At 36.7% G+C, this 21751-nt stretch overlaps 1 protein-coding gene across 2 annotated transcripts in view; it reads left to right on the top strand.

Moving 5' to 3' along the window:
- PDE4B (phosphodiesterase 4B) overlaps nucleotides 1-21751 on the top strand; it is a 525517-nt gene that overhangs the window by 76532 nt on the left and 427234 nt on the right. For both annotated transcript variants that reach the window (XM_019448986.2, XM_019448985.2), the window contains exon 2: nucleotides 19934-20046. In XM_019448986.2, the coding sequence (XP_019304531.1) occupies nucleotides 20005-20046 (42 nt within the window). In that variant the 5' untranslated portion in view covers nucleotides 19934-20004. The remainder of the gene's footprint in view (nucleotides 1-19933; nucleotides 20047-21751) is intronic.

The raw sequence follows: 21751 nt of genomic DNA, 5'->3' as shown, positions 1-21751 counted from the left end.
TTGGGAATTTCTTATGTAGTTATACACTTACCAAATGACTCAGTTATCCCAGTCCTAGGTATTAACCCCAAGACAAAGGAAAACATGTGTTCTTACAAATATTGTTTTATACTTGGATGTTTGTTTTAGTTTCATTCATAGTCACCAAACCCCCAAACAACCCAAATGTTTATCAGCTAGTTAATGGATAAATTGTGGTGGATTCATTCCATGGAACACCACTCAGAGATAACAATAAAACTGTTCATACACATGGTAACATGGCATTGTTCTCAAAAGCATTATGCTGAGTAAAAGACTCCTTATGTGAAAGACTGCATACTATATTATTTTATTCATAGTAAGTTTTAGAAAAGACAAAATTATAATGACAAGAAGCAGGTCAGTGGTGGCCAGGAACTAGTTGAGGGAGAAAGGATTTATTGCAGAAAGACAAGAGAGAACTCTTTGGGGTGATGGAAATATCTTATATCTTGATTGTGGTGATGTTATAGAACTTTACACTAGTCAGCTTAAAGTTTGTGACTTTTAATATGCTCTTTTTTACTTCAGGTATGCTGATTTTTACAATGGCGCTAGAGCACAAGCATTAATTTCATATAGACCATAGTACTCAACAAAAGGATAAGATTATAAAACTTCTAGAAGAACAGGAAAATAGTACAATAGAATAGAGAAAGCCCTTTGTGCTTTTTAGGTAGGTCAAGATTGAATGTAAATGGGGAAAATTGATAATTCGACTTTATCAGTATTAAAAACTTCTCACAAAAACACTTTGAATAAACTGAATAGGCAAGTCACAAACTGGAGGAACTGTATCTAGCAAAGAACTTGTATCAATATTAGGAAATGCTTACAAAAATTAGTAATGAAAATACAAACAACTTGATTAAAAATGTTTAATATGCTTGATGAGACAGTTCATAAAACATCAAAGACAAAATAATACATGACAAGGTTCTCAACATTACTATTGTCAGGGAAATGTAAACTGAAACCACAATTTGATACCATTTTATACTTTATAAAATGTCAAAAGTTAGAAAAAAACCTGACAATACCAAATGCTGGTGAGAATTTGCTACTGGAATTCTCATATATTGCTGGTTGGAATATAACATAGTAAAATCACTATGGAAAACTGCTTGGCAGTTTCTTTTAAATTTAAATGTACTGTGGTTATATTCAGAAATTTCACTCTTAAGTAATTCCTCAGAGAAATAAACACACACACACACACACGCACACACACACACACACACACATATAAATGTTAATTTATATATATATAAATAGTCATTATAAATATATATATTTATAAATTTATATATAAATAAACATATATATATATATTAAGTTTACTTTTGGGAGAGAGAGAGAGAGAGAGAGAGAGAGAGAGAGAGAGAGAAAGCAGGGGAGGGGCAGAGAGAGAGAGAGAGGGAGACAGAGGATCTGAAGCAGGCTGTGTGCTTATTAGCCTTACTTGGGGTTTGAACTCATTAACTGTGAGATCATGACCTGAGTTGAAATTGGATGCTTAACTGACTGAGCCACCCAGGTGCCCCAAGAAGTAAACACATTTGAAGTCACAAAAACTTGTACAAAATATTTCTAGCAATGATATTTATAATGCCCCCAAATGTTAACTCAATTGTCTATCAGTAGGAGAAAGGATAAATGAGTTTTGATATATTTATAAATGGGATATTTCTCACACTAAAAAGAAAAAACTGTTGATAGATGTGACAAAACAGATGGAACTCTGACATTAAGCTGCACAAAAGAAGCTAGACACAAGAGAACATACTATGTAATTGCACATATATGAAACTCATAAATACATTTAGTGATAGAAATTATTGTTTAAAAATTTTATTGGTGACTTAATTTCTTTACTGGAATCTGGGGGGAGGGAGAGAGAGAATCTTAAGCAGGTTCCATGCTCAGTGTGGAGCCTGACGCAGGGCTTGATCTCATGACGCTGGGATCATGACTTGAGCCGAAATCAAGAGTTGGACACCCAACCAACTGAGCCACCCAGGTGCCCTATAATTTTTCATTTTTGAATCTATTGACTTCACTAAGATATGGTCATTATGGATTACTCTTTGCTGGACCAGACTATGTGTTTTCATTCCTCATCAGTATTCTTTTATTTCTGGAAAATTGTCTTAAATTATACCTTTAGATATTTGCCCTTTATATTAATGCTTTTCCATTTTTCCTTTCTTTTTTCAAAGATAGTAATTATGTGTTGCCCATTTTCCTTATTTATCGTTTCTATAATCCCTTTAAGCTGTTCATTTCCAAATGCTTGCTTTATGTAAGTCTGTATCCTAATATGTTTCTAGCATCATCAGTTTTCCCTTTTGCTGCTTGCAGTTTGGCTTTTATTTCTATGTTTTTACTTTGTGATTCCATTTCTTTACTAAACTTGGCCAATTGACACATTCATGCTTTATCTTCTTTTGTCGTTTTATAATAGTCATTCATTTGACAGATATTTATTGAGTCTCTACTGCCATGTATTAAGTACTGTTCTCTCAACTGTGTCTTTTCTAGATGATCTTATTTTATAGAAGCCATCTTTCTCTCCCTCTAAACACATACACACACACACACACACACACAATTTAATAGCAATGTACTTGATTAAAATTTTTATCTAGTCTCATACTAGTATTTCTCTAGTGGTGTTCCTTGACCTTCCTTTCTTCCATCCTCCCTCTCTCCTCCCTCCCTGCCTTGCTTCCTTGCTTCCTTCCTTCCTTCCTTCCTTCCTTGCATAGATCTTGTGTTCTTTCTTTTGTGATTCATATTCATCTCTGAGTGAAGGGAGTTCTTCCTGGCTGGTTATTTGTTGGAGGTTTATATGAGGGTGGAGTCAGGACTTTGTTTTAGGAATAAAAGAAATTTTCCTTTTGTCATAGGGTTTGGTATTTGAATGATTTCTTTTAGACTTTATTTCTTCTCAGCTAATCTAGCTGAGCAATCTCTGCATTGCTGTTTTTATTTTGAATTGTACATGGGAATATACTCTAATCTTTTTAGTACTTAGGGTCTCTAAAGATATTAATTTCATCCTGTAGCCTCCTCAAACCAAGCTTGTACCTCTGTAACTTTCTGGAGACTCTTCTTTTCAAAGCTTGCTAATGACCACCTAATTTTTCTGCTTAATAATCACTGCTCAGTCCTTATTTTTCTTGACGTCTCTGTATCATAAGACCTTGTCTATTGTGCCTCCTCTTTAAAGCTTCTTACACCCTTGGTTTCTGTCCCTGTTGTCTCCTTAGTTTCTTCCTAATATTTTTGAGAAATCCTTTGGTCTTGTTACTCTCCTTCTTTCAAGATCCTATTCCCTTCAAATTACTTTCTTATTGGGTCAAGAAGACATTTTCCAGAGTGCAGAGTTGAACATTTTGATCCCCTGCTTATAATTCTTCAAAAACATCTACTTTCATTCTATGTGGAATATAGTCCATACCATTTAGCATTACATTAAAATGCCAACATGTTCTGCATCTTACACATCTTCCCAGTTGTATTTTCTACTACTCTTCATCCTATAGATCCTATTCTTTGGAGCCATACCGACTAGATATAGTTCACCAAATATACCGTAATGCCGAATGTCTCTGTGATGTTTCTTCTAGCTGGATTAATTTTCTAATTAATTGTTTTTCTTTGGTGAAGTCTATTCATTCTTCCAAACCATGCACTGGTATAAAACCAAGGCCCTCTTATTTGTGCTATTCAGTTCCTTCCAGGAGTTTCTTCTGTACATAATGCATAATGCTCATTAACTGCCCACTCAGCAGTGCAGTGCCCTAGAAGGTGAGCTCTTTGGCAGCCATATTGGGTGCCTTCTGTTGTTAGCAGTGCCTGTCAAATACTAGATTTATACCTCTTCTTTTCTTTAAAAAATTTTCTTTTCTCTAAATAAATGAATGGTTGTCTCATAAGATCTAGGCTTGAGACCATTGTCTCATTTCCTATAAGACACTTAAAAACTAATGGAACAGGAAAACTTGCAGATAGAAATTATGGACTCTGAGGTACTTTTCTCTACTTTTCTCTCTATTCAGTCTTACTTAGTATAGTCTTAGATTAGTAAGCTTAACAATGATAATGGTTTTTGTTTTATTATCATCCAGGCAAGGATAAAAAATAAAATAATAATACTACCTCAAATCATCAATAATATTTCGCTAAGAAGTAAATGGGAAGACCTGTGTAAACTTTGCATTGTGTTTGAAGTCTGTTCACGTTTTTATAAAAATTGGATCTACATTCCCATGATATGTGTGTGTTTTATATACGTATCATTTCTAATTTTTTTAAATGTTTATTTATTTTTGAGACAGAGACAGAGCATCAGCAGAGGAGGGGTAGAGAGAGAGAGGGAGACACAGAATCCAAGGCAGGCTCCAGGCTCTGAGCTGTCAGCACAGAGCCTGATGCGGGGCTTGAACTCACGAGCTGTGAGATCATGACCTGAGCCGAAGTCAGATGCCCAACTGACTGAGCCACCCAGGCGCTCCTTGTATATGGATAATTTCTACAACACAGTTAATAGAACAACCATGAAACTTTTTAATCTGGATTGGCTGTTGTTAGGACAATGACACATTTATAGTGACAATCTGTAAAGTACAGATAAGGCCAAAAGACTTTTTGTGACCCAGATGTTATTTAGCTTTAAGATAAAAGAGAGAAATAAATATTGCTTCTTTTTCACTAATTATAGAGGGAAAGCATTCTATATTATATTAACAGATAATAATCAGAATTTGTTATTATAATCATACATAAATGGATTATAGAGGATTTAGGATTAATGGCATTTCAGACATTATATTGTTTCCTCATGTTAAGATTATCGTTTTGTGATGATTATGTTTACCTTGTCAGAATCATCTTGACCCCATGCTCAGATCCCTGGAGACTGTCTTTGCCCAGTGAAGCAGTTGTTATGTTCTCTTGGTAATAAGAAAATTCAGACATAAATAGCTCTAAAGCAGAATTATATAAGGTCGTGTTATTTTAGTTATGTTTTTTTTTTTAAAGGAAGGAGGTTAAAAGTGGGCATCTTTGTGGTAAGGTGGAGAGAGACTTAATGGAAGTATTTTGATGGGATTGTGATTCAACAAATCATTTAATGAAGACCTGCTATGTACAAGACCCTTCCAGGCACCACTCACTATTTCATTTAGTCCTCACAATAGCCCTGTGAGATGGGAAGTATTGTGCCTGTTTTTATAAATGTACCACAGAGTTGGAATCTCAACCTAGAATTTTTTTAATTCACTTTCAGAGAGCTTTCCTTTATATAACAACTGGGATGCATTGGATGTAGTTTATACTGGAGAATCTGCAAATGCCTGTCACTAATACCAGAAATATACTGCTTACGTCATCCAAAAGGATGCAACATTTTAACCTTTTAAAAGATTGAGGGGCACCTGAGTGGCTCAGTTGGTTAAGTGTTTGACTTCAGCTCAGGTTATGATCTCGTGGTTCGTGAGTTTGAGCCCCGTGTCGGGCTCTGTGCTGATAGCTCGGAGCCTGGAATCTGCTTCAAATTCTGTGTCTCCTTCTCTTTGCCCATCTCCCACTCACGCTCTGTCTCTCTCTGTCTCTCAAAAATGGATAAACGTTAAAAAAATTTAAATATTGATCATATATGATTGCAGCAATATCAGGAATATATACGGCAAATAATTGTTTTTCATCAATAGAAGCGTAAGATTGGAAGGACCAAATGACTTATTAAAGATCTCATAGCCACTAATAGGGCTCTTATTGGTGGCTAATCTTATTTGTGGCTAAAGATCAGTGAGAGAACATCTTGTTTTGTTTGGAATTATGTTTTCCTTTACCCTTATGGTAAAATTTTACTTACTGTGTTAGAGTGTGGTTCAAGTTTACCTTCTCTGTGAAGTCTTTTCTTGTCTTTCTAGACAGAATTCTGTAACCTTCCTGTGTGCTGCTGCTGTGCATTGTAAGTACCTCTGTAATATAATTAGTTATATGAACTGTCCATTCTCACTCTACTTAGGCTCTGCAATCTTTGAGGACAGAGGTCTTGCCTTTTCATCTGTGTATTCTCAGTACCCTTAGTAGTGCTCAGTGAATGACTGTTGTATTAATGAATGCATATATGAATGCCTGAGTACATGAATATATGAATTCATAAATAAATTGCTTGGTGCTGAAGCATTGTGTGTGTGTGTGTGTGTGTGTGTGTGTGTGTGTGTGTGTGTGTTAGCATGCTCTCTAATGTATGAATAAGTTTTTGCCAAAAACAGTACAAAAACAAAACAAAACAAAACAAAAGCCTTCAATTTAGAGGCAACACAAGAAGGCATGATAGTGGAACAGACTGTGGACCAAATCTAGATTACTGGAATTTTAATATGAGTTATGCTACTCACTAAGTGAATGCCAAGTCAGTATTTATAGGGCTCTTTATTTCATCTGCAAGTTTAGAGAATCACACATGGCAAAAGTTACAAAGATGGTACTTGAATAAAGTTTGGAAAACACTGTTCTAAGGCATTTTATGGGAGTATCATAGGGAATACTGTAGTGGTTTTCAAGCTTTTCTTTTTAAGGGGTAGAACATCTTGTCAAATAAAATCTTCAAAGAGCCTCAGAATGTGAAATAGATAAAAATTGAGATTTTGTGGCTGTAAAGCGTCTTTGTCCTCTAATTCCTGCTTCTTCCGTTCTCTGACCTCTTATATGTCAGATGTGCCAAATGTTTTTCAAATTCATGAGTGAGTCCATTCTTAGGGTGAGGCCTAATTCTACATCTTTTTTTTTTTTAATTCTACATCTTTAAAAATAAACAAGATGGGCATCTGGGTGGCTCAGTTGGTTGAGTGTCCAACTCTTGATTTGGCTCAGGTCATGATCTCAGGGTTAGTGGGATTGAGCCCCATGTCAGGCTCTGTGCTGACAGCACGGAGCCTGCTTGGGATTCTCTCTCTCTCCCTCTCTCTGCCCCTTCCCTGCTCATGCTCTCTCTTTCTCTCCCAAAATAAATAAATAAAAATTAAAAAAAGAATTTAAATATAAGCAAGGAAATTACAGTTTCTGAATATAAAGATACTTGGAGACCAATAACACATGTTTCCTTATGTTCTTTTCTGCTATATCAAAACAATATTACACAGCACTCTGGTGTCACCAAATTAGTTTCAGACTTCTGCTTGTGAGATTTTTTTTCATATGCCCACCGAGATCTGGATCCCTGACCTCTTAGGGGGTTCAGGACAGATTGGCTCTGAATTGGGTGTCTGCTTCTAAGTGGGCAGTAATCGTTGGCAGAATTAATACCCAATTAATTCAGTAAAATCAGCAAGTGTAATATCATTAATTCATTTGAGGTACTGGTAAGCTTCCTCATTTTTTGGACTTTCCTCATAGGAAGTCTATAATGATGTAGTATTTATATTTCTGAGAAAGGAGCACACAGAAGTTCTGTGTGTTTTTTTGCTCAAAATAATAATGAACTGTTGCACTTTATGATTTCAGTCTTCTCCCCAAGTAAAGAAAACAAGTAAATTGATGATTGGTGTCTGGGATCTTTGGGCCTAAAAAGAAGACATTGATCAAAATCCTGTCTATCTCCCACATGTCCCATGAGACATGTTTGAAAAGCATTATATTGCTGGACAATTTTTAAAAGCCTGGGGATGTAGCCCTTGTGAATGAAAATCAAGAGTCTTCTGTATTAACTTAAAATAATTTTAGATATTGAAGCAAAGACAACTCAGAAAAAGAAAATACTTGTGAATTCTTGTTCAAGTGTAAGAGAAAACAGACGCAAATTAGTATGCCTTTTTAGTTATGTTTTATACACATAGTCTAAGTTTTCCAATTTATTTTAAATCTGTATGAGATTACATAAAAGAGTAGCTTTTCATAGGCTCCATATGTTCTGAAAACAATAGAATCTTTTTTTTTTTTTTGCTTCATTATTTAAAAAATTATCTGGTTCCTTTCTTGTCCTGAAATTCTACTTTTATTCCTACTTATCCTCTGTATCATGGTCCTGACTCATCTTGATTTGCTCTTGTTCTTTGAGAAACAATGCTTGTTTGCCTCTTTCAAGAGACAGTGGAGGATAATGGTTAATTGCATGAACTCTGCAGGCACAGTGCTGTGTGTGAATCTTGTCTCTGTCCTTTCTTACATGAGTGTGCTTGGACGAGTCATTTACCCTTTCAATGCTTCAGAATTCTTAACCTGTGCAATGGAGACCAAGCTAGTTGTGAGGATTATATGCGGTAATATATTCAGGGACTATAGAATAGTGCTTACCACAAAGCTATTAGTATTCTTACACATATGCCCACTGAGATCTGGATCCCTGACCTCTGAGTAAGAATATATATTCTATCAATATTGGTTATTTGTTAGGTGATATTGGTAGTTTGCCAGGCATTCTGGTTCTATCTCTTGCTGCCTCCTATCTTCTGCTTTTGGATTGTCATACTTCTAGTGTTTTAGGGAGAAGCATAGGGCATATATATTTTATTCAAACATTTTTTTAGTAAGTATTGTTCGACACAGGGAATGTAATGACTAGCAATATTCACTGTGAGCTTCTGAGTGGTACAAAACTGTGCATCCTTAAAAATAAATATATAATTACAATAAATGCCATGAATAAGAAAAAAGTAATGACATGGCAAGACCTTGTGACAAGCGGGGTAAGTCAGTAAAAGCTTTTCTGGGAAAAAGATATTTAAGCTGAAGTCTGAGGAATGAGTTAGCCAGGCAAAACTGAAGAAGTGTTACAGTGCAGAAAAAGTCCTGAGGCAAGGGAGGCGTGTTGGATAAACCCCAAATGCAATTTGGCTAAAGAAAAATGAGATCAAGGGCACAGTGATACGGGATTAGGTAGGGAAGCCAGTGGAAGCCAACATAAGAAGGTGAGGCTGAAAAGGCAAAGAAAAGACCAGATCTGTAGGGACTTGTATATAATATTAGGGTTTTGGATTATCCTAAATGTAACAAGAAGCCATGAAGAATGTAGATCAGGAAAGTAATATAAGGAATTCTGGATTTTTAGAAGATCAGTTTGGAGAATAGATAGAGGGAGAGGAGTAAGGCTCCTTTCTTTGTTCTTTAGTTATAGTACTTTATAAAAGAACTGTTACCTCCTCTGTGAAGCTTTCCTTATAATTTTTGCCTGTAGAGGTGACCTTCACTCATTTGTTCACCTAATGAACCCACTGTGCTGTGAACCTAACACATACCAAGGACACCGTAGGTATTGTAGAATGAGGAATCATTTATTCATCCTTCTGAAGACAAGACCGTGGGCCCTTTAAAGTCAAGGAAGTCATTTAGCTCCTAGTTTCAGGCTGTTTGGAAGCTAGACCCTCACGCTGTGGGGATGGTCTTCTTATCCTTTGTTGTGAAGAAACGGTGCATCTAGATTTTAGGTATTTTTCAGAAGCATATGATCCATATGTAGTTGTTGATTTATGTGTGCCTGGGCGAGGAGGAGTTCAGGATCTTCCTACGCCGTCATCTTGTGGAAGACCATTAAGGCATTATTTATATAAGTAGAAACATGGGAATAGTTTGTCACTTTCTCTCTGTTCTGTTAGTGTGGGAAATTAATAACATTCATCCAAACAAATTGTACACTAAGAATTTTTTCTTTTCTGTCAACATGTGTACTGATTTCAAGTTTGTATCCTATTAGTAATTTACCGAGAACACATTTTATAGTAGAAGTTGATTTTAAATGGTTGTTCAGGAGACACATTTTACTCAGGGCAGCATTTAGCCTAGCTACTTTGCAGTCTGATGACTATTAAAAGAATTCCATTATCTCTTTGTTACTTATTATTCTCTCAGGTTAAGCTAATGATTTAAGTTCATATTAATTCTTAATACTTTCTAATTTTTATCTCAAAAGTCCTTGATGCTTTTTTGCCTATTTAAACAAACTGATTTTCTCTCCCAGAAATGCTTATGTCTAACTGTTGGGTGCTTATGTCTTAAGAAGTTTTACATGGAAAATGTCTTTTCTTATTACATACACATTTTTTTTCTCAAATTTGTCTGCTCTCCATTATTTTCATCCCACTACAACAATTTTTAAGAGGAGGCACATTGTCTCCTCTGTTTATCTTCCCTATAGTCAAATCCAAAAGCAATTGTAATTGAGTGCAGTAGTCCTAAGTTTCTGAAAGTGTGATGAGACCAGTAGATGCAGACTCAAGAGATTAGTTTTATACTTTATGTATGTATGTATGTATACTTTATTCTTTACATATGAATTCTGGAAATGTTAATCTATTTGTTGACTCTAGAGAATTTATTTCTATAGGTTTTGTTTTCTTCCACTTGTTTCCTAGAATTTCATTAGATTCATAAAGTTTATGGATAATTATAATGCAACCTCTTGATGATTGAAGACATCAAAGGCCCAGAGCTAGGCAGTGTTAACCTTAAAATTAAAAGCTATTTTATCTGCAAAAATTTGGAAACAGCAGAGAACTGCAATTCAGGACATGCAAGCTATGGCAAAACCATAAGCAAGTCAAACAAGGGAGAGGAATGTTATTTTATGGAGACAAAGGAGGAAGTTGGGAGGGGTTGTTTTAAATGCAAGTCCATTGGAGAAAAGCAGGAGTTAAGGCTGTTTCTCACTGGATGAGTTGCAGGGGTAGCCAATTTCTTGTAGGAGATGAAATGCACATCTTTCCCTATGGGAACTTGTAATTAATGATTCTTTCTTGGTAATAATTCTTCTGTTGGAGTCTATAATTGACAATCTTCCTATAATTGACATTTGAGTGATATGTTCCCACTTTGGCCTCCTAAATCCTTTTTACTGAGGTTTCCCTTTATTAATTTTCACAGTGGATTACTATAGTGAGGTGGTTATGGGTGTCTGGAAGGAGATAACAATTCAGACTCCTCTTTGTCCAGCATTTCTTCCCCAAATGCATACTACATTAGATGCTAGACTTTATCCTGGTTATTATTAAAAATTCAAACACTAATTGGTTTAGTACAAAGGATCTTAGATATTTGTACTTTATGACTCAGTAAAAATTTCAAAGAATTAGGAGACTGATAGAGTTGCCAAAGTTTAATTTTTCTTAGGTGAGGCCATTGAGAAACAAAAGAAAGAAATGCTTTTGCCCTATTACATTATCATCATTTCATGGAAAGAAATTTTAACATCTGAAAGAATGATGAGTAGTGCTTTTACTGTTAATCTACAAATGGCAACTATAATCCAAAATAGAGGACTAAAGCCATCAAAATATTTGACATTCTCTATGGAGAGCTATATACAAAAGTGGTCAGTCAACTCCTTGAGACAGGTAGCAGATGGGTTCTGATACCTACCATTACTCCAACAACCTCCCAGTGCTCATATAACCAGTCTGGGTGGGGAAACGATGGATGTGGAGAAGTTTTGGAGAAGTGTTATTGGCCTACTGAAGATGAAAAACTACTTTCAGAAATCAGGGTATCTATCAGGTAGAAATCAGGGATATCTTCCATAAAAGGAAGCTTAGCTTCTGTATCCCTTAGATTCTAATTAGGAAAACAAAACAAAAGGGATTTAATACAAGAAATTGATTACACAAGTATTGGATGATGAACAAAAGGGGTCAGCCAGGTAACCCAAAGAATAGTGAAGCAGCCTCCGTTCCTAGTCAAGGGGGGAAATGGTGTTATGAGATCTAGGCATGCAAAAGAGGGTTCACTCCCATAGGAGCTAGAACCACCAAGGGGTCACTCTGAAGAGTGAGTAGATATTTGATGGGGGGTATTGTGCCAGTGGTTCTGGGTCTGCCAGAAGGGAGTGCCAAAGTAGTCTCTACTCTTGGAATGAGGAAGAAAGTCTCTTTTCTCCAATTCTCTTCCATCCTCCTCCTACTGACTCCCATTGTCAGCACTTAAAGGAAGCCAGCTGTGAAGAGAATGTATAAATGTAGTTTGCAAAGTCTCAGCCCCAGCATTACAGAACAGAGTTTAGAATGATTGGCTTGGGGCTGAAAGACATTAATAAGTGACTGACGTAGTATCTCATTTCTCCATTGGTCACTTATGCAGAATACATTCCGATCTGCTCTATGTGACTTCTTGAGCAAGAGAGAAAGAGAAATGGGGAGAGACAGCTGGGCAGGAGGAAGAGATCGCAGCAGAGCACCCTATGCCCTCACCATTTGGTGCCACAAGGATGCTGGAGCTTATTCTGGATCAAGTGCACTGTGGCCTTAGCCATCTTGTCAGTACTTCATTCAGCACTTGAGTGCAATGACAGACTATAACTAAATGCTCTGCTAAGTAAAAAGACTTTTGCTCCTTTTAATTAATTCTTCTCTGCTGCAATGTGAAAGAAATTGGAACCTAAAGAGCGGGGAGGGAAGAGGAATAAAAGAGTAGACCTTCCATCTTCACACTCCGATTCCTAAACACTGGCCACTGAAGTGGCTCCACAGGCCATTGAGCAAGGAAAGGAGAAGGAGACGTCATTTAAAGCAGTTATGAGTTGTAGTAATGGACTCAGTCTGAACTGATGTTAAGGAAGAGGAAATGGATGTGACATTGCAGATGGAAAGCAGTGGTTAGAGAAAAATTAAAACCATGACGTATCTGGGCTCTACTGAGTTCAGAATGTTCAATGAATCAGTTACACAGAAATCAAAACCAAACTTTTTGAACAACATCTCAGCATAAAGGGCAATCTTTAAATTGGAAAAAAAAAAGCTTGCTTAAAAACTCTAAATATTACTCTTATTTTTCTCATTTCTTCATGGTTTGGCCTAGCACGTATCCATGATGTAGGCTTTTAGAGTGATTACCATTATTCATTGAAATTTTTATCAGCAAGGGATTACTAGTATCAATAGCTATAACCTATGAAAAGAGAAATTCACACTAGTGCTATAGCGGCCAGCGTCCTTCTCCTCATTTTAGCTTTCAAATCTCTGTAGAGAAAGGAGGAAGAAGGAAAGGTGAAATTATATGAACACTGTAATCTTGAACATAAGAGAATGTTATGAAAGAATAGTATATGTTTAAAAGCATCTTTTAGGTGGTAAAATACAAAAACCATAGGAAATCTATTAAAATGTGCCAGAAGTGTAATTTATAGTCATCATACTTACTCATCACCTTAGAAATTCTTAGAAATATTTTGTTTTAATAAAACATATGGTATTCTATGTATTGAGAACAAACTCAATGAGTAGGACCTTTCCTACTCATTGATAGGAAGAATAATGGGTAATGGAAGAATAATCTCAAATTAAGAGAACTTGACTTCTTATCTACATTTGCCTTAAATTGGAGGCAGTTAAAAACTTCAGTATCTTTTAAAAAGTACTTCTTTTTGTCCTTACATGATCAGGGAGCATGGTTCCAGAAAACTGATCAACTTAACTTGTATTTCCATCATCAGAAATGAAATAAAAATCATTTCATTCATGTCTAACTTGAAAAGATGTGAATAAGACCCAATCAGCTGCATAGGGATAGGTTAAGGCTTGGTTTTAGAAGCAAAATTTTCTGGTCTGAACCAACATGAGTGTGACTTTGGGCATACTTCATTGCTGTTCCAAGACTTGATTTCCTCACCTGTCATTATTCTTGTGCCCATCTCATTTGGTTGGCTGCTCTTATGAGACATGTTTGAAATCATGTATTTGCTTAAACTGGCATAGTTTCTCAATCTATGTGAGCCTAAATGAAAGGCAACTGACACTAACAATCAGCAATAAAATGGTTTGTACAACCCCTATTCTCCTATGTATATGTATTGTGTGTGTGTGTGTGTGTGTGTGTGTAATATGTAATTTGTATTATATAATATATAATGTATAAAATGTATTATATATATTACATATAATTGTATACAATAAATATTATTTTTAAAATAAGAAAAAATGTTTATTTACATTTGAGAAAGACAGAGACAGAATGCAAGTGGGTTAGGGGCAGAGAGAGAGGGAGACACAGATCCGAAGCAGGATCCAGGCTCCGAGCTGTCAGCACAGAGCCTGACATGGGGCTTGAACCCAGGAGCTGTGAGATCATGACCTGAGCCACCCAGGTGCCCGGGTATAAAATATATATTATATATAATGTGTTAAATTATATTATGTGCTATTATATAATAATACTATAATACTATAAAATAATATAATATTAACATATTACAACATTTCTCAGATCTCCCAAATAGAATCACTATTACCATCAAAGAGTGATGCCAGGAGTGCCTGGGTGACTCAGTCTGTTAAACATCTGACTCTTGGTTTCGGCTCAGGTCATGATTTCACAGTTCATGTGTTCAAGCCCCACATCGGGCTCTGTGATGACAGTGTGGAGCCTGCTTGGATTCTGTTTCTCTCTCTCTCTGCCCCTCCCCTGCTCGTTCTCTCTCTCTCTCTCTCTCAAAATAAATAAACATAAACTTAAAAAAAAAGAGTAATGACAGAAAAGTATTTCTGCCCCACAAAAGCCACTTGAGATAATGCCTGCTGACCTTTCTAAAAGCCATAAAGCCATTTTATTATTTTTTTTAATTTAAAAAAAATTTTTTTTAACGTTTTATTTATTTTTGAGACAGGGAGAGACAGAGCATGAATAGGGGAGGGTCAGAGAGAGGGAGACACAGAATCTGAAACAGGCTCCAGGCTCTGAGCTGTCAGCACAGAGCCCGATGCAGGGCTCGAACTCACGGACCACGAGATCATGACCTGAGCTGAAGTCGGCCGCTTAACCGACCGAGCCACCCAGGCGCCCCCATAAAGCCATTTTAGAACTCCCATTTACTCATTCATTCTTTGAGCAATTATTTATTGAGAACTTGCTTTGTGTTCATCACTGTACTAGGCACTGAGGAGGCATATTTTAAAATTGCCCTCTAGCTTTGTAAAGTTTTTGGATCAAATCTGTTGTCAGGGTCCTAGCAGGAAATAGATTGCACTTTCAATGGGATGAAAGAGAGATCTATTTAATGGAGGTACTATTTACATACTATTTACTATGTGGTCAGGGCTGAGAATAAGCAGACAGGCAAGGATGAAGCACCACAAGGCTAGCCACAGTCCTACATCTGAAGGTCAAGTGGAAATAGTAGTTAATGGAACCAAGGGAACTTAGAAGACACGTGCCTACAGAGCTGTGACGTAGGGTAGAAGACTGTAGCCACTGCTATGCCATAGCCAGCAGGAGAAATCCCTCTTTCTTCTTGCCTCCCATCTACTGCCTCTGCTTCCCATTGGCTGAACACACCCAGGAGTCAGAGGGCTAGAGAGCCCATGGACAATAGTCCCAGAGCACCAGTCTCCAAGAGCACAGGATGGAAAAGGTGGAGGGGTGAATCTCGATTGGAAAATGAAGAGTATCCAGAAAACATCTCTCTTCTCGTTTTTCTTGTTTTATATAACAGATATTGTGTTTTATTTCTGAATATAAAGGTAAAATATTTTTAATATATAACATTTGGAAAACTGCCTTGTAATTTGAGATCCTGCTTTTTCCTAACCAGGTCATCCTCTCAGTTAGAGGCACATAAATGTATCCAATAAGCTCTCACACTCAAAGTGTCATAAAATATAAATTTATTTCCATGGCTTAGACCTCTTAAAAGTACTCTTGCTTGCCAGATGATCTACTGATGTTACCCTGGAACATTTTGTTTTCTTCCTGTCATAAATTTCCTTAGCATGGCATCTTTCACACCCTTAGTATATTAAATTCCTTTCCATATTTTTGCACACCATGTTGTTCTTAATTATCCCCAGAATTAACAAATTCTACTTGTTATTTAAGGCTAAAAAGAATCCTCATTTCCTTCCCAAAGCCTTCCCTGAAACCCAACACCAACTATTTCTTTATTTCAAAGAAGAGTTTTATTTACACGTATGACTTTACGTTCAATTATATTCTTTGATTTATTAGCTTTACAAATATTTTTGAACAACTACTAAGTACACATTTAATACGTGTAAATTTTTCCTTTCAAAGTAGAAGTTTTGAGGGCCATATTTGCTTTGAGCTTCCTTCCTTCCTTCCTTCCTTCCTTCCTTCCTTCCTTCCTTCCTTCCTTCCTTTCTATTTCTTTATTAGATTTATTTTAGAGAGAGAGAGCCAGTGGGGGAGAGGAGCAGAGGGAGAGAGAGAGAATCTTAAGCAGGCTCCATCCTCAGTGCAGAGCCCAGAGTGGGTTTGATCCCATGACGCTGGGATCATGACCTGAGCCGAAATCAAGAGTTGGATGCTCAACTGACTGAACCACCCAGGTATCCCTGAACTTCATTTTTTAAAAATCATTATTTTATTTGAGTATAGTTGATACACGATGTTACATTAGCTTCATGTGTACAACATAGTGATTCAACTTCTCTATATGTTATGCTATCTCATCATAAGTGTAGCTGTCACACATACAATGCTATTATATCATTGACTATATATTCTATGCTGTGTCTTTGTTCCCATGACTTATTCATTTCATACCTGAAATCCTATATCTCTCACTCCCCTTCACCCATTTTACCCATTCCTGCACCCTCCTTCTCTTGGGCAACCGTTGGTTTGTTCTCTGTACTTACAGATCTAATTCTACTTGTTTTTTTATTCATTTGTTTTGTTTTTTAGATTCCACACAAGAGTGAAATCATATGGCTTTGTCTTTCTCAGTGTGACTTATCTCACTTAGCGTAATACCCTCCAGGTCCGTCCATGTTGTTGCGAATGGCAAGATCTAACCCTTTTTTAAATGGCTGCATAATATTCTATCATCTATATACACCACATCTTCCTTATTCATTTGTCTATCAGTGGACCCTATGTTTATTACAGCATTATTATTTTTTTAAATGTTTATTTATTTATTTTGAGAGATAGAGAGAGCAAGCAGGGAAGGGGCAAAGAGAGTGGGAGAGAGAGAATCCCAAGCAGGCATAGAGCCCAATGCGGGGCTCAAACTCAACGAACCACAAAATCTTGAGCTGAGATGAAATCGAGTTAGACACTTAACCAACTGAGTCACCCAGGTGCCCCTATTGCAGCTTTATTTACACTAGCCAAGATATGGAAGCAACCTAAGTACACATTTAGCTTCATTTGGATTCTGTCATACTTTGCACAAGTCTGAGAAGGTATAGTTAAGGTCTTCATTTCTGCTGGGGAAACTTGATCATTGTCCCTGCCTGCTGAAGATAGCCTGGAGATTTCTACTCCAGTTGCACCTATTTTTAAGTGCAATTCCTACCAAGCAAAATGGATGTAGGATAGAAAGTAAATTTTGCTTCATAGATTTTTCCTACTAATTTGGTATGTGAAGCAATTTGTTAGAGATCACTTTGGTATTCTTATTTTCTTTCCAGACCCACACTCTACTAATTATGATTTTGTTTTGAAATTGACTGCAAATAACATTTGCATCTTGACAGTCCAGATGCTAAACTTACAGTCATGTGTGTTTCATTTTGCACCATGATATGACATGATACTGCATGTATTTTGTTAACTGTGAAAATTCAGTTGACACTTTCCAAATAGATATTTAAGAGACCACATAATTTATCAACTGCCTACAGCCTAAGACTTAACAGATCCTAGCCTATAACTGTTTCTTAGTTTCTTCATCCCAGATAAGTAGATATCCTTTACCTCCCCACAAGATGTCCCCCCAAATATATGGCACAGTAAGTTTTGTAGAAATAAAGTAACTTTAAAAATAAGTCAGGGCGCCTGGGTGGCGCAGTCGGTTAAGCGTCCGACTTCAGCCAGGTCACGATCTCGCGGTCCGTGAGTTCGAGCCCCGCGTCAGGCTCTGGGCTGATGGCTCGGAGCCTGGAGCCTGTTTCCGATTCTGTGTCTCCCTCTCTCTCTGCCCCTCCCCCGTTCATGCTCCGTCTCTCTCTGTCCCAAAAATAAATAAAAAACGTGGAAAAAAATTTTTTTTTAAAAAATAAAAAATAAATAAAAAATAAAAATAACATTCTTATGTATTTTGTGGGTTCTTATTTTATGTGTATATATAAAATACATATATTAATATATATGACATATTATTATATAGTGCATATTATAATATATACTATATATAATATATAAAATATGTATAAAATCAATTTTTGGATCATAAAATAATACATCACAAGAAATTTGGGAAATATGGAAAGGAAAGAAAAACCTTATAACCCTTATATGATGTCCACTGTTACCATGTTACACAGCTTTACTTTAGTATTTTTCTATGCTTTTATTTTTACAGAATTATAATAATTGGGTACATCTAATTCTGTATCCTGAATATAAAACTTAAATCTTGAATCTTGGTTTTTTTTTAAACTTAGGAGTATAAGCTTTTATTTTTTCCGGATTCTACCTTATAGAAGCACTTGAGATTAAAGATCACTCTGTGATAAAATATGTTTGTTTTTGTCTACTTTTGTTATGTGTCAAGGAAACTTTGAGTAAAAGCTCTAAATTCTGGCTACTCCTGTTTGGCCAGCATTCTAAAAGTTCAATAACTGCAATAATTCCTTGGTGTATGTGAGGAAATTCTTTTCCTTGGCATATTGAATCAACCCCCTGAAAAACCTATGGGATTCTCTCCCAGAACACTTACAAAGGCAAAGTTTCTCCTTCCCCCACTCTCTTATCCACTCTGTCACTTCTGCTGCCGACTTCTGCATAATATAGTCAAATTATGTGTTAGAAATTCAACCCTGGTTTCCTGGGTGATGGTACAATGCCACTACTTAGTATTCCTAGTCACATAGCTACAATTCCATCACGCTCTTAATCTATATATATCTTCATGTTCGAGAAGCAGACTTTTCAATCAGGCATGTATTAAGAGTTTAAATGTACAGAGTGAAAAAATGTAGGAGCTTCTTGAAGTCAGCAATGATGCGGGACATTTTTTTTTACCAAGATTTTGAAAGACCACCATATGGACTAACGCTTCTTGGATTCAATGATTTCTATAGTGTATCTTTTCCAGTTCAATTCTGCAAACAGAATTCTTTATATTCTCTTATAGACTATTGAATGCCTGAACTTTAAATTGGGCCTTTTTTGAAAGCCTGGGTTTTCAAAACGAGAGGTTAGTTTTTCTTTGGAGTTGCAAACCAGGGTGTACCCTTAAATTTTGATAATGTTAATTGAGGTTCTTTGTTTCTGAAGTGGCTTAATGATCTACACAAAACAAATATCATAAACTACAGTGTTTCTTCTTCCAAATGGCCAGGTTTGTGTGATTTAAACCAGGGAATTGTAGCTCTAACTATCCATTGCTAAAATTTTCTGTGGTAAATACTTGCTTATGTGTTTATACATATGAGAGGTTTAAACTGATGGTAAAATTGAAATTAAGATATTTTTTTGTCATGTATATTTTCTGTATTGGTTTGTTTTTCTTTCCTTTTCTTTTTTTGACCATAATATCAAAGCCTTATGTTCCTTAAATTCTAAATCTGCCATGTTTTAAGCTGTGTTACCTTGACTCAATTATTTTTCTGATGATTTGTTCCCTCATTAGGAAAAAAATGAAAATAATCCCACAGATTGTTATGGAGGTTAAATGAAACATTGTATGAGAAAGTATAAAGCCCTTCACAAACACATATTATTTCTATATTGTTAATGATCATGGATTATTTGGTAGCCTAAGTGTTACCCTCTATTCTTTTCTCTCCTTCTGAGAAGCTTTGCACTGATTTCTTGGATTTTTGTATTTTGTGAACCTCTTTTTCCACATTTCAGATTAATTGGCTTGGAAAATTATGATATTTACTTATACACATACATTATATACACTCAAAAGTTAGTTTGGAGAATACAAATAAGCCACGTATTTGTATTCAACTAAGGGTACTGAGCTCTTTTTGTGTGTGTGTATCTCTTTTTTTTTTCCCTGTAGGTCTTAAAAATTGTCAGCAAAACTGTGCCGGATAAGAGACATTCTAAGAGGGGATATTTTTCACCTCTATAATGAAGAAAAGCAGGAGTGTGATGGCAGTGACGGCTGATGATGTAAGTTCTAAAAGTCAGAGTTGCTCGATTCTATCCACTTTTTGTCTGCTCAATGAAGTCAGTCTATAATTTTATTCAAAGGGCAGGCTAGGCTATTTAACAGCACCACTTTGTCACTAATTATTCCTGTGACCCAGACATTGCCAGCACCTGGTCCCAGAATTCTGCAAAGTAGACAACAGGAACACTGCCCTCTCTGCAGCTTGGAGATGGGCTCAGCTTCATGGTTGAATTCACAAAACCCCCAATCTCTGATGGATGCCTACATTCCAACTCTTGCAAACTCCTCTTTCTACACTGCTTGCATGATCAGTTTCCTGATGACTTTCTTACCCATCATTACTCAGGCACAGCTAATCTTTGAGAGTCACCTCCTATGGTGGGGTCTTTGACAACTGCTTGTAAGAAGCCTGTGATGTATGCATCCTGTAGATCTTGGCTACTCAAATGTGATCCTCAGAGCAGTGGCATTAGCATTGCCTGGGTGTTTATTAGAAATGCAGAGTCTTAAGCCACATCTTAGACCAACAAATCAGACTGTATTTTAACAAGATCCCAGGGTGACTAGATACATTCATTCTTTCAGAAACCCTGCTCCAGGTTATCTGAAGAAGTCTGTAAACTTACCATTTCATAACTTTGCATCATGGGCGGCTGAGATTAATTATCTCCTTTGCTTTCAATTGCCCAGTCTCCTGTTAGTGTGACTTTAATTGTCCAGGTTTTACTCAGTTTCTGATTATAATTGAGTTAAAAATCATATGCCAACTAATATGATGTGCAGAAGGAAAGGAGGGAGGTAGGAAAAAAAAGTATTTTTCCTTGCTTTCTGTAATACCTCGTCTTGTGGTTAAGCTCCTGTTTCAACAGATGGGGGACGGGCTGTAAGGAACTTGAATCTGCCAATTACTGTAAAAGTCTGTCTTTTGGGTAAATGCCCTGTCTTTCAGGATTTCTCCCCGTTCTTACTTCTTCCCTTGCCCATGGCATTGGGCAAAGGGACTTAGCGTTAATTAACATTATGGTAGAAGATGTGTGGTATTGTCCTTGTCTTGTATGGTCCCCTTTCCACTAACATCCACTATTGTTCAGTTGAGGAACAGCTCATTTTCCCAGGTCTTGGGTGTCAAGTCTCTGTCCTTGGTCCATTGCTGATTAAGCATGTGACAGGTGTATGAAGTGATGACTGCTTTCAGCGTGGGCAGTATACCTTCTTAGTGCACTGTGAGTTTGACCTTCTCCCCCACTGCGTGAACTCCTCTCAGCGGGGACTCTGTTTGTTTAAAAGCTTTGCTTTCTGTCCTACACTTACCTTGGGGCTGCTTACCCCATGGACTTCTGGTCCCTTTGCCACATGTTGAAGCAAATCCCATAGCAGGCTAGCAGAAGCTAATTCTCAGCTTCTTTCTGTGTCCCTGTAGGTGCTTGTGGGAACTTCTTGGACCCACAGATGCAGAAGGAGACTTAGCTGTGCTGTAAGGCTCTTGCCCACCAAAACATACCTTTTCGCCATTGCAATTTCTACTCTTGGTTAGTGTTCTAGTTTCATCACCTGTGATAATATTTCCTTTCTTTATTTCCCCCTTCTCTGCTCCTTGACTACAAGGGAACTTCCCTTAACTCATATTCTAAGTTCTCAGTACCCATGGTAAAAAGTGATGTTCAGACTTCCATGCTCTACTCTGGACATCTAAAGGGACACTTT

Source organism: Panthera pardus, unplaced genomic scaffold (genome assembly GCF_024362965.1).
Source record: "Panthera pardus isolate Hobbes unplaced genomic scaffold, ASM2436296v1 HiC_scaffold_11, whole genome shotgun sequence".
NCBI lineage: Eukaryota > Metazoa > Chordata > Mammalia > Carnivora > Felidae > Panthera > Panthera pardus.
The sequence above is the reverse complement of the archived record's forward strand: the minus strand, read 5'-3'. Positions and strand labels throughout refer to the sequence as shown.